The sequence below is a fragment of the Odontesthes bonariensis genome, chromosome 1 (assembly GCF_027942865.1).
Source record: "Odontesthes bonariensis isolate fOdoBon6 chromosome 1, fOdoBon6.hap1, whole genome shotgun sequence".
NCBI classification, from domain to species: Eukaryota; Metazoa; Chordata; class Actinopteri; order Atheriniformes; family Atherinopsidae; genus Odontesthes; species Odontesthes bonariensis.
Window position 1 is genome coordinate 5,414,163 of NC_134506.1, and position 14,397 is coordinate 5,428,559.

Here is a 14,397-nt window from a genome sequence, read left to right on the forward strand (position 1 = left end):
TCTTAAGGTAATGTCAATATCTACCTCTCCAGGTAAGACTGTGAAAGAAGGGGCCGGAGTTATCAGAGCTTTGAGAGTGCTTTATTTTTGCTAGAAAGAGCCCACACCTACTTCTTGATTGTATAATGTTCTCAGATTTGTCTTGCTTTTCAATAAACATTTTGTAGGATTTGCAATAACAGAGTTATTTCTTCAGTCTTTCAGTGTCAGAAAAACATCAGTGGGAGGACTCATCTGTATGTGCAGCATCTTGTACAGTCAGTTGAGCCAATGCTCGGTCTGAGAAAAACTTGGTTGTTTGAAGAAATGAATACATTTTACTTTGAAAAGTTACAAAAGCTTTATTGCAGTTTGTGGTGCAGAAAACAAATACCACATATTTCACATTATTTTACAATGGAAAGAAGTATGTCCATGTGCACTTATTAAATCCCACAGTGTTCAAACAAGTCAAATCCTTATGAACAATAGGCAAACGCAACAAGGAACGTGTTTTCAAAGGTAACAGAATAAACACTTGCCACAAGTGCAAAAAATGGAAAACCTGGACATGACCAGCATGACTATCATATAATCAAGATGCATTTTCCATAAAGCATGAAAATGATCTTATGTTGAAGTTAAGGAATTGTCTCTTGAAGCTCCCTTGCCAAAATTTTTACCTTTGACTCCAAACAGGTCTGTAGAATTGACTGTTTTTGTGTGCACAGAATGTTTGATGTGTATAGAATTTTCAAATGCCCATCACAAAATAGAGATACAATCACCTATGAGGGACATAATTTCTAATCTTAACTTCTGCATAGTGATTTTGGGACCCAGGCCAAAATCGAGTGTAAGCATAATGATATCCAGCTGTCTGTTAGAAATGACTGACAGCCAGGCTGCCTCCGATTCCTCAAATGGTTAATTTTTAAAAACACAGGATGTCTGGGGCTCAGGAATACAGGAGGGGTTGTGCCTGGGTAGAGACTTGGTAGAGCTGGGTTAGGATCCCTGAGCCTCCAGCTCTGATGCAGGGGTGTTGTCAGGCTCCTCGTCATTATAGATATTCTCTGCCTGGAAGAAAAGGGAGGTGCCACAAATATGCAAGACTAAATGGTGCACATTTACTTTTCTGTCAGACACCCTAGACCATATGTGGGTAACTTGGAAAGAAAAACAGCTGGCACACATCTGATGCTAAAACACTTCAAATTTAATGTTTGACAGAACACTGGAAGTTCTTAAATATATCCCACAAGTCATTGCCTCCCCTCCCTTTATTCTGAAGGAAGGCCAGTGCAGACACTTCTATGAAGCTGCACTGTTGTAACTGATGCAGCTTTTTGTGGTTTAACGTTCCCTTGTTGAAATATGCAAGGCCTTTCCTGAGGAAGACATCATCTGGAAGTATATTTTGCTCTAAAACCATATACCTTTCAGCATTAATGGTGCCTTTCCAGATGCCAGTATATACTGTATATACAGTTTTTTTTTTAGACTTTGCAACAACATGCTAGATGGTCCCTCTGTTCTTTAGTCTAGAAGACGAAGCATCAATGACTTCCAAAAAGAATTTCAAATATTGATTCCTCAGACCACAGATCGGTTTTCCACTTTGCTTCAGTCTTTTTTAAATTAATTTTAGCCATGAGAAGACATCACGTTCACACATGGTGAACTATGTTCACAGACTAATGATTTCTAAAAGTGTTCCTTAGCTCGTACAGTGATTTCCATGGCAGAATAATGTCAGTAATGTGTGACTAACCAGTTCATGTATTAATAATTTTCTTGATGACACTGGCACTGAAATTTGCCATCTGGGAAGGTGCATCCAGACACATTTAACAGACAGTGCTGAGAGCCCAACGATAGGGGGCATTCAATTTAGATATTTGATCCTTGCCCAGAGAGATTTTCTCATATTCTTGGAGTCTTTTGATGATATGTACTGCAGATTATGATATATTTAAATTCTTAAGTTTTATTTTGAGAAATATTATTCTGAAATTGATCTACAATTTTTTGCAGATTTGTGCCATCAAATTCGAGATGAGCAAATATTTTTCATGAGAGAGTAAAATGTTTTCTATGCTCTAATTTGAATAAAATATTAATTTATTATTTACAAAGCGGGAGAGCACGGTAGTGTAGTGGTTAGTTTGTATGATCTCCCAGTGTATGCGTTGTTTCTCTCCAGATACTGCAGCTTTCTCCCACCATCCAAACACATGCATGTCAGGTTGATTGGTGACTCTAAATTGTCCCTAGAAGTGAATGTGAGCGTGGATGAGTGTTTGAGTGTGTCTTGGACAACAACCATATTCACCATTTGCCAAACTTGCATGATATTGTCCTCAGACACTGAGCAGATGATCCAGGGATCATTGGGGTTCCAGGAAAAATCTGAGATCTTGGCTGTGTGGCCACCATGGATGAACTGATGAAAAAAAAAAAAGTATAAACAGGACAAATGACATGAGCGAGGACAAGCAGGACACCTAACCATCCAGCAAACGAATGTATAAGGTCAGAGGTTTGAAACTGGCTGTTAACACAAAATAAGTCTCTTATATTCCAGTTTTATGCAGGTTCAACCACTCAAATAGTTTTTATTTCATGTTTCTTCAAAACTTTGTTTTTATAAGAAGCCTTGGGGCAGGACATGTTAAATTACGATGACCAACCAGTTGATCGATGAATGATTTTAATATTCATAATTTGACATCTGGGCAGGTGCATCCTGATACACTTTATGCTGTGTTTTCATAATAGAGTAACGGCAAAAAATAAACTAATTATGACACATTAACATCACCTACCAAGAGCTCTGGTGGGCCATCTTCAGCATCCTCTGCAGACTGCTCTTCCCCGATTTTACTTGAAGAAAACATCCAAGAAAATCTTGAGTCAGCTGACACAGTTGCTTTTTGTTGTACTCTGCATGATGTTCATTTAGTTAGGTCTGGAAATTTTTGGAAAGTGAACATTTTCATCATTTTCCCTCTCTCTGTCACCATTTTGAAATAAAACAAAAAATTTAAACAAAAAATGCCGTGTTATCACACTGCCACCAGTTAGCAGCGAAACTAATGAAAACAAAGTAATTGCCCACACTTTTTCAGAGACCAACTTCTTTGAAAACTACCAAATCACATTTAAGCCCCTGAAATAGTCTTAAAAGAACCGTAACTGCTAAACCCTTCCCCCAATTTGCAAGTGAAATCTCTCAAATTAAAGTAAATGATCTGCACTTGCAAGACCATAATCACTGTGGAACTGCAACGTGAATGTTTTGGCAGTGAAAATATTGTAAATATGTCTTTATATATAACCTATATATTGTGAACCACTAGCACTTGTTGCACCTTCTCTGGCTTTTACAATAGCTTGAATTCCTTTTTTCATTTCCACCACTTTTTTTGATTGTAATCTGAACTGTTTGGTGTGAGTAAGTTAGAAAAGTGTCAAAAAAACAAAACACACAGAGCAGTTAACTGAGACTCAATCACAAGTAATCCTAGGTGTGACCAGGCCCAAAGTGTTTCATCTCCATCTTTTGGTCTGTGCTCTTTGTTGTTTTAATTTGAGATGTACCGTGATAGATTACAGCTACTTTTTTTTGTTATCCTTTTATTTTCCTGTAAAGCACTTTATGATTACCCCTTTCACTGTGCAATACAAATAGCTTTCTGATCACCTTATGATCCTGAAAACTGAAGGAAACCGTGAAACGGGAACAGTGATAGTAGAAAATGCTCAGATTGCCTATGTGCTGACATTCGTCTTTTTTTTTGTATGTACACTAATTTTCCTGGGAGGTTTTGAAACCTAAGGGCTGCACGGTGGTGTGGTGGTTAGCACCGTCGCCTCACAGCAAGAGGGTTCCTAGTTTGAATCCCGGCTGGGGCCTTTCTGTGTGGAGTTTGCATGTTCTCCCCGTGTATGCATGGGTTCTCTCTGGGTCCTCCTCCCACCGCCCAAAAACATGCATGTCAGGTTAATTGGTGACTCTAAATTTTCCTGTGAGTAAGTGTGAGCGTGCATGGTTGTTTGCCTCATTTGTCTCTGTGTGGCCCTGTGATGAATTGGTGACCTGTCCAGGGTGTACCCTGCCTCTCACCCAATGACAGCTCGGATAGGCCCCAGCTCCCCCGCAACTCTGAGTTGGATTAAGCGGGTATAGAAAATGGATGGATGGTTTTGAAACCCTAGTTTTTTTTAAACAGGGAAAATAAGGTTATTGGGGACCATTTCAAATGTCCATTTTAATTTATGCCATTAACATTACTTCATAATCTAAAAGTACTGTAATTTCCCACAACAAAAACACTACAATAGTGTTGGATCATGTCAACCATCTTCATTACAACAAAATATCAACATTTCCTGATAATGCTTGTATGTGCTCTAATATTATATCTATAGCTACACAGAAAAGTAGTAGGCATGGAATTACACAGTTTGCCATACATAAATAACTTGAACATGTTTTGCTAAAAACTCCTGAGGAAAACAATAACCATCAATGTTTCAGACAAAGATGTAGTGTATGGAGAAAATGTTTACCTGAGATCCCAGACGTTGAGACGTCGATCAGTGCCACTGGAGGCTAGGATTGTCTCATTGTGAGGGGACCACTGTACCTGATGAAGTTGAAAGTTAATCACTGGCAGGTCATTAAACACGTATTGCAGCATGTAGTGTCTGTAAAATATTTTCTTTGTTATACTGTATTTGTTTCCACCAAATTTGATTGTACACACTATTTAAAGTAACACTTGGAGAATTTGGCAATTTTTTGCTCTTTGGTTCCACCTACAGTGGTGGGATGTAACACCACTGTAGAAAACAGCTTTGTGGCCGAGCCTTGGGTCCTGGTGCTCGGTCAGGCTCAGCCCGAAAAAGATTCAGGAAGCCTCCTCCACGTGGGCCTACCACTCATAGGGAGAAAATTTGAGGAGGTCAGGTGCACTACCTCATCAATCTACACACAGTTTTATGCATCCGGCCCTTGGTCAGGAAGTAGTACTTTTGAAAGTCCCAGTACTTTCAAGACTGGGCTTGCAGTTGATTGAGAAGTTTACTGATTGAGAAATGTAAGGATTACAGATTACAGACTCTCAAAATCTCAAATCTAATCTGCTCATTTGAATATTACAATCTCATAGAATCAATTAAATGAATCCATGTTGTGTACTACATGAATTATTGTTAGTGTGTAAAAACGCCATTGAAACTTGACCATCCCTGCTTCAGCTAGCAGGGGAGAGAGAAAGAGCGCCACCTGCTGCATTAATCAACCAAATTTAAGGAGGAGAGAACTGTGATTGTAAAAAACTAATGTTCAAAGAAATAAAACATTTTCAGATTGTTTCACAGTCGTTATGTTCTAAAGCACAAATATAATCACCCACACTTCTTCACAACCCTGTGGGAAGGTACTACATAGTTAGATTTCATGTGAATGCTATCGAGGTGCACTTCCTCTTCTCAACTTTGATTTCACTACTCTGCTACTTTCTACATGCAGGAAAAATGCATGCAGTCTTATTTTACATCTGACCACAATCTGATCTGTGAAGGGATCCCCTATAAGTATTACTGTATTTCATGATCCAATGGCAGCTTATCGTTATTATTGCTTACAGTCAGGAAACTGGCTGTTTATGTACCACAGATTGACATTTTATAAATAGCTGTGGTGGATAAGCAAATTAACATTACCATGTCATCTATATTGTGTTTGTACAGCGCTTGAAAGTAATTAAAAGTTCTTACTTGGAAAATTTCATCTTTGTGGGACTCAAAGGAGTGGAGCTTCAGTTTGAGATTTCTTAGATCCCATAGTGCAACAGTCTGAGAGAAATGAAGAAGGTAGTTTTCTTTGTCACATTGATAAAAGCATTCTTATCATGCTGAAATGACACTTTGCAAGTATTTTGGCCTCTTCCCTACCTTATCAGCGGAACCAGTAGCAAGAATGAACTCGCTGTAGGGGTTGAAACTCAGACAGTTGACCTCAGCAGTGTGAGCATCTACTGAGTGGCTGGCTTTGGATGTGTTGTTAGATCGAGTGTCCCATCTGGTGGAGGATGAATGAGGGTCAGAGCCAGCAGGAACATTTACTTGGTAATAAACAGAATGAAATTTGAACCGTTTTAACCTGACGGATGCATTTTGTTCCTTTCACAAAACCAGACAATCTAACCAAGATCAGTCACTTACATCATTAGTTTCTGGTCATCAGCAACTGAGCCAAAGAGCGATTCGTGAAGCAAATGCCAGGAAACATCTTCCACCACTGCTGTATGGCCTGTAAAGATGGTTTTTGCATCTACTATCTTCCCTTCCTTTGGGCCAGCCCCAATGTCCCACAGACAGATGGTCTAAAGAAGAAGAAAATTAGGAACACTATCCTTTTGTACCCCTTAACTACAATCTGCTGTAAGCACAGCCGATAAACTTCAAATAATAAAACCATTCAAAATATAATTTGCATGTTACACCCATTTGCTCTGCCTTTGTAAATAGGTCACTTCAACACAAGACTATACAGATCAAGGGATCAAATCACCAAAATATGGACAACTGTTCCATCTCATGAGCCACAGGTGCCCCAGTCTGTCTATTCAAACTATAGATTGTTTGCACAGTGTTCGGACATTTCTCACCAACATCAAGAGGCTGAAGATATTTTCAAAATATTCAGAAAACAGAACTGGGCAATGTTTTTTTATCTGTATGGAACAGAGACAAAAACTCTCAGACAAACTATCCTGCATGATATGGGCTTTCTAAAAGAGGTGGTCAATGCAGTGGAACAAGTCTTTGGTCCGTTATAAATTTTCTTTGCTTTTTCTTTTGGTCCATTAAAATTATTATTATTATTATTATTTTTTTTTTTTAAATAGTTTTTTTCTGTCTTTGTATCCTTTTTAAAAGATGACCAGATGTTGTTTTTCTTTAAATGGTTCAAGACATATCCTGAGTGAAACATGCAATTAGCATTAGGTCATATTTGGAACAAGCATTAACAAAATCAAGCTATGTGGACCATTCCGATCTCAATAGAGAAGTATTTTGTTTTTAATTTGTTTTCCCACTTTCTGACGTCTAATGCAGCATAAGCTTAAATTCCAGCCGGGGTTAACAAAGAAAGCTGTAGAAAAAATAAATAAATAGAGGCCATACTTTTTACGTGTCCTTCAGTTGAATGCTTCCATTTTACACATTATTACATTTCTGGGTAAAAAATAAAACTTCACTAATTATTTACTTTTAGTTCAGTTTAATTCTCAAGATTTTGACAGAGTGGTCCAGATTATTATTAAAGTTAAGAACTTCTCTACTTATTTCAGTAGCATCTTTTAGAAAAAAGTTTTAAAAAAAAAAGTGCTTTTCAGCAAATGTATTTGGGACTTTTCCATCTAAAAAGATTTAGACAAATTAATTTCCTTAAAATTCTAAAAGTTTTAACTTCAGCAACCTGATTTGCCCAAAATTTGCATCATCTGAAGGTGATCAGTGTGCCTTTGCATATCTTTCTATTTCATGCAGTATGTTTGGTTTTCTTATATATCATTTGAATAATATATTAATATAAATTTACTCTTAAAAGTCTGAACAAACATTTTGACCACCTATTCTGGACAAGGCCCTGTAAGAATTTAGTTTCAGTGACCTACATGGTCATCAGAAGCACTGAGCAGGTTTCCACTGAGGTTTGGATTCCAAGAAAGGCCATAACCTTCTTTCTGATGGCCTTTTAGCCTCAAGTCAGGGTTACACTCCCCACTGGGATCTGAAACACACAAGTGTACAACATGTAATATGTAATGTTCGTGAAGTGTGATTCACTGAGGTTTGAGCAATTAGATACTATTTTTAGATTTAAGTGTAGTAGCGGAAAAATGATCCAACCTGGTTTTGATGGGTGTTTAGTATAGTCAAAGACCAGGACGTCAGATGTGGGAGTCTTGGTTGCAATAATGCAGGGATTCTGGGGCATATAACGGGCTCGGTTCACCTCTCCCTCATGATTGATCTTGATCTCAATCTCTATTTTTCCACTTACTGAACCAAATCCACCAAACTCTGACAAGACAGTACAATCAGAATACAGTACATCCAAGCTTGGACATGGACAGCGAAAACTTTACAATAACATGTTTGTTGTGACACATTAGACTGTTTTACTAGAGATGCACTATTCTCTATAATCGTACACAAAACATAAGAAATAGTTTTAGTTTAGACAAAACACTTTAGCTAATAATTAAATCTCATACTGTGGAGCCTTGGTTGCACACGACAAACCGCACTCCAATCATGAAAGTAGATATATACTTCTCTGTGTATTGGTTTTTTTTAAGCATACGGTACCTTTAATTTGTTGAGTGACCATGCTAAAATACTAACGCTACCTCTGGCAAGAAACCATGTGAGCAGTGAACCTTCACCACACACAGCAGGGCACCCATCAACATACCTGCTGGAAAATGTAAAAACATAGTTTCAGTACACTTACGACATGAACATGATTCAGTTACAAGCACAGTTGAGTTGAGCACAGTTAGAGCTCGACAGTGCCGTTCAACTAGACCACTGTCCTTATGTCAGGATACACGCACAGGAGTGGAATCAAGTCATTGACTGAGCTATGTCTGATGCAGTAAACGTTCAAGACATTCTGCAGCTTCTAACTTTCACTGTGTCAGATCATACATGTAGGAACGGCCAAAGTCAATGCATACATGTAAATGTATTTTATTTATACAGCCCTTTACAGACAATCATTACGATGTACCAAAGTGCTTTACAGCAGGTAATAAATAAAGAGAAGAATAAGTAAAAACAAATAAAAACAATAAAAGAACAATGAAAGCAATAAAATACAACAAAATTGAATAAGATAAAATAAGATAACAGTGTCATCATACTACTTGGTATTAAAAGCAATCCTAAATAAGTAGGTTTTTAGCCTAGATTTGAAGAGGCCCAGGAAATAAGACGCAGCTGGATTCCAGAGCCTGGGGGCAGCGACGGAAAAGGCTCGGTCACCCCAGTGTTTCTATTCTGACCTGGGCACTTCCAGCAAAAATTGATTTGTTGACCTCAGAGCTCTAGCAGGATTGCGGACTGTTAAAAGCTCAGATAAATATGATGGGGCAAGGCTGTTAAGAGCTTTAAAAACAAACATTAAAAGTTTAAAATCGATTCTATAAAGGACAGGAAGCCAATGGAGGGAGTTAAGAACAGAAGTGATGTGCACACATCTGTTGGTGTTGGTTAAAAGACATGTTGTCTTTAAGTTACTTGAATGGGGATTTTTGTCAGATGACGCTGCAGTTATAAAACCAGAATTTTATTCGAGCAGAGCGACAGTCTGGAAACGCTTGAAGAGACTACAAGTTAATACATAATGGTTCCAATCACAATGTCTGATGTGTGTAGCCATCTGACAAAAGCATTGTGTGAAAGACAGCAGCTTTACTGGGAATTTGGCTGTATCGATATATTCTTACACTTGACTGTTTTTACAAAACAGGCAAAAGAAAAAGGAACTTTGAAGCATGTGTGGATCGCCATAATCAATCTGAGTTCAGTTGAGCATGTACATGATGTAGGCTACATGTACACAGTGATTCGATCCCTGACCACATTACCTGGGTATGTTAATCTGAGTTGGAGAAAGTTGATAAGAATTGTGATGGATTACCACAATGGGTATGTGGTTGAGTAAGGGGTGCATAATGTAAACAATGTCAACTTAATTGTGACCTATATATAACAGTGTGGTCCAAAAATGATCTTATGTAAGTAACAAAGATAGCAGTAAAGTTTTCTAAGTCACAATAGTCACATGAAACCCAAAATGAACAAGGAGTGCATGAAGAGCTGTTACAGTCGAGACATCACAGATACACAACAGATAAGAACTTTTAATTCATCTCAATATGTCATATTATTTCTACCACAGTACAGTTGCAGGTTGACTGTCTGTGTACTTACCTCCTTTTTCACTGTCATAGTGCGAGGCATCAAACTGGGCATCATCATTTGGTACCTGGACGCTGGCAATTACAAGGTGGTTCTGTTCATCTGATGTATGGGTCCCCAAAACCAGTCTGTGGACAGTGTAGTCCTTCCCCTCTGGTCTACAACATGGACATGAGTTTGTTTTTCCATTTAGTATCAAAGGTAGTTTGTCTTCATAATGTAATGTCAGACTCAGATCTGACTTTCAGCAGCCACATCAAAGCTGTCACCAAGGCAGCTTTTTACCATCTCAGAAACATCAACAGAATTAAAGGTTTCCTCTCCCAAAAAGACCAGGAGAAACTCATCCATGCATTCATCTCCAGTAGACTCCATTACTGTAATGGTCTTTTAACTGGACTTCCCAAAAAGAGCATTAAACATCTGCAGCTCATCCAGAACGCTGCTGCTAGAGTTTTAACCCGGACTAAGAGATCTGAACACATCACAGCAGCTTTAAAATCTTTACTCTGGCTTCCAGTCAGTCACAGAATAGATTTTAAAAGCCTGCTGATGGTTTACAAATCCCAGAACGGTTTAGGCCCAAAATACATCTGTGATATGTTCAGAGAATATAAAGCCAGCAGAGCTCTTAGATCCAAGGACTCAGGTCAGCTGGTCCAGTCCAGAGTCCAGACTAAACATGGAGAAGCAGCATTTAGCTGTTATGCTGCAAACAAGTGGAACAAACTGCCAGTGGAGATTAAACTTTCACCAAATGGAGACATTTTTAAATCCAGGTTAAAAACATTTCTTGGGGCGGTCGGTGGCGTAGTGGGTTAAGCAGCCGCCCCATGTACAGAGGCTACAGTCCTTGCTGCAGCTGGCCCCGGTTCGAGTCCCGCACCAGACGGCCCTTTGCTGCATGTGTTCCCCCTCTCTCGCCCCCTGCTTCCTGTCTCTCTCCAACTGTCCTATCCATTAAAGGCATAAAAAGCCCCAAAAAATTAAAAATAAAAACATTTCTTTTCTCATGTGTCTATGCATGACATCTGCACAATATATTTTAACTTATCTGGACTGTTGCTTGTTTTTAAATTAATTTAAATTATTTTATTTGTTTCTCTTTATATTCTTTTATGCATTTTTAATGCTTCTTCCACTCCCTGCTGGAATGCTTTATTATTTATTAATAATTTAATATTAGAGCAGTGTTTTTGGACAGGAAACAAGATGGGAAGCTAAACAATTATCATTGCAAATAAATGCCAGTTATTTTCACTTACGTAGTCATTAGAGGCACTGAGTAGGTTTCCACTGAAGCTTAGATTAAAGAAAGGCCATACTCTCCTTGCTGGTTGTTTAGCAAGAAGAATATGGTCTTTCTGTTATGGATATCTGGATCCATAACTAATAGGGTGCACACAATAACTGTCAGTCATTTTTAATAGTAACTTGCACCATAGGTTTAAATAGTATTTCAGGTCTGTCCAACCTATATAACAACTGGTCTGATTGCATTCGAAAGCACTTCTGTCTTTGCTTTTCTTACATTTGATAGTTATTCATCAGTTATTTCTGATATTGTTTTATGTAAGAAAGTTAAGGACCTAATACTAAAGTATGTTAGATCTTCAACTTTCTGAAAATGAAGACCTGACTTTCACTCAACATCATGCTGTAGACATGGAGGTAGGAGAAGAGGGCTCTTTGTTTATTTGTAACTGAATCATTTTTGGCAAATGCCTAATAATGCTTAAAAATGTATTTCTTCATTTCTCATAACACATAAACTTAGTACATGAAAAAAATTGAGAGTTTGAAAATAACATTTTTAATTACTTCACATTTATTCAGTTGAAATATTCAATTACCTAAAATATGTACAATACTGATTTAACTTAAATTAACTGAACAACAATTTATTTGTTCTCAAGAGGAAATTGTAATGTTGCTGTATAATTTCTATTTAATTAAGCAGACAAAGAACAAAAAAATACTTCTTTTTTTTTTATTGGCCATGAAAGACCAATATTGAACCACAAGTCACAATTAGCTCACAAAAAGACACCTGTACTATTGCTTCAGAGATTCAATCTATGTGTGGTGGAAAAATATCAAATACCTGCTGACATCTGGAAGCCACTGGACAGTAAGGCTGGGCCACTCCAGCGCATGAGTCATCACCAGGTCATAGAGAAAAGGAGTGTTTTTCTTCCAAATCTTGTATTCCTCATTGATGACCCTTTCTTCCACTGCATCATCGTACACTTTATTAGCAAAACAGCATGGTATAAGTTAAAGGCTTAAGTACAAGTAATGATAGCGAGATGTTTAATAACACAATTAAAGATACATAGTTATTATTAGCTATGTGGTCGGCGGGTTACTATAGTGAAGCAGTTGGGGTTTTGTAATTTTGTAAAATTACTCAAGGATAGCTAATCTGACAAGAAAGCTTACATCAGTTAGGCTATAGCAAGCCATTGACAACTTCATGTTATTAATAACTTGCTCCAAAGTTACTCTATCAGCACTCTGTGACATAATACAAAAATAGCAACATTAGAGTTGCATTTAGCCTAATTATTTTGTATAATGTTCCCTGGAGTCAGAGAGGGTTTATTGCTCGCTAACACTCACGAACAGTGTATTAAGGAAGATGTTAGCAGTAGCAACAGGCACAACATTTATTAACATCATTTTTTTAACCATTTTTCCATTGCCTGTATCCTGAAGCAAAGTGGTAGTTTTCAACGTTCTTTTAATAATATACTACCAAGATTACTGGAAAAGCTTGCTAATACCAGTGAGCATAGTGACTTTAGTTAGCTAGCGTGTCATGCTAGCTGTACACCCTGACAGATGATGGCTGTACTACGTGCACAAAGCACGCACAAGGTAAAAACGAGAAATCCAAATTAATGGTGTGAAGTTTTCGTATCTACCTTCTTTATCTGCCATTCCCCAAACTTTGCGATGTCACAATGCTCAAAAGCAAAGTAAGTCGCTGTACTGTTTCCTCACTATGTCTCCCACGCTTATGCGTTGTGTCACTGCGAAAGTGTGTTCCTTCCTTTTCAGCGCCGAATGACTTACTGTTTATTTTCTTCTTCTTCTTCTTGTTGTAATTTATTGGCGGTTAGCATCCGTAATGTTGCATTACCGCCACCAACGGTACAATTATGTAACTGCGGGTGTGGAGCGTCGACGAAGGAGTGACAAAATAAAAAAAAATAATTAAAATAAATAAATAAATAAATAGACAAATGAATAAACAATTCACTAAATAAAAAATAAACTAAATCCTTTCAAAAAGTCCTGTAGTCTTTAAGAAATTAAACACAATTCTCCAAGCTGAGGACACAGAAAAGGAAAGTAGTCCCTCAAGAGAGAGCCTGGTCTCCCCCAGTTCTCTAACCTCCTCTAGCAGAATACCTCTTTCTATGCTGTACGCTTGGCATTCTAACAAAACATAACGGACAGTCTCCATTTCCCTGCAGTTAATACAATGACCTGTGGCATGCTTGCCAATGATATGAAGAGTATGATTCAGCCTAGTGTGACTTACTGTTTATTGCGCACACGTGTGTATATCAAGGAGAACCATCACTGACCACGGACTGCGCAGAAACACAGATGAAAAACACTGAATGTGAAACGTGTATTTTATGTTGAGTAAAGCTGAGATGATGTACACGAAAAGTTCGTGTAAAGGCTACTTGCCTTTTGAGTTGAGTTGGGTTATGAATGTGCATTACAGCCTCACTTTGCATTCCATTGAGTTTATTTTGCAAAAGTATCTTCCATAAACAGCAAAAACAGTTTACACTAAATTACAAATCCTGCAAATGTAAATATATCCCAAACATGAGCATGACATATATTTGAAAGAAATAAAAAAATACAAGTTTAGACACAGAAAGTGTATCAACTAACAATAAAAAAATAAATAATCTATATCTCAGGACCAAAAAAAAAAAACGCACAGAAAAAACAGCTGCAGTCAAAAGACTTAGTTCTAATCAGCTCTCCAGAAAACTTGAGACAATCATAATGATCACACAGCATGTTTTTTTCAGACGAAAACCCTCTTCAGAGCTATGATTCCAAATAAAATGAATGTGGTCCAAATTAACCTCAGGTTTAAACAATGAGACAAGAAAAACGCATATTCAATTTCCTCTATAGCCAATTAATATCAACAATATCTGTGATTTTACACACACAAAAAAAAATCTGTTGACACATTCATAAAAGAAAGATTATGGACCAGACGCATGAAACTGTGTGTAAATGAATGACTGTGTGTAAACACAAAAGCTGGAATATGCATACATATCTATAAAGCTGTGTATATTTATGGTTCTCTTTTACAAATTTCAATAATTGAGAAACTATATGTTCACAAACCTGATTACCACTCTCACA

At 37.6% G+C, this 14,397-nt stretch overlaps 1 protein-coding gene across 4 annotated transcripts; it reads right to left on the reverse strand.

The window, feature by feature from the left end:
- Nucleotides 1-315: 315 nt before the first annotated feature.
- LOC142381788 (histone-binding protein RBBP7) lies at nt 316-13,133 on the reverse strand. Of its 4 annotated transcripts, none has more exons than XM_075467128.1 (12): nt 12,915-13,122; nt 12,092-12,236; nt 10,000-10,145; nt 7,909-8,082; nt 7,674-7,789; nt 6,214-6,374; nt 5,944-6,070; nt 5,767-5,844; nt 4,555-4,631; nt 2,808-2,865; nt 2,315-2,425; nt 316-1,059 (listed from the first exon to the last, which is right to left on the reverse strand). In XM_075467128.1, exons 1-12 carry the CDS (start codon nt 12,928-12,930, stop codon nt 988-990), a joined length of 1,281 nt encoding a protein of 426 aa, XP_075323243.1. In that variant the 5' UTR covers nt 12,931-13,122; the 3' UTR covers nt 316-987. The 4 variants fall into 4 exon arrangements, with proteins under 4 accessions (XP_075323243.1, XP_075323163.1, XP_075323411.1 ...); XM_075467048.1 differs by having other exon boundaries at nt 7,909-8,085; XM_075467296.1 differs by lacking the exons at nt 316-1,059; nt 2,315-2,425; nt 2,808-2,865 and adding an exon at nt 2,872-2,950 and having other exon boundaries at nt 7,909-8,085; nt 12,915-13,127.
- Between the last annotated feature and the right edge of the window lie 1,264 nt (nt 13,134-14,397).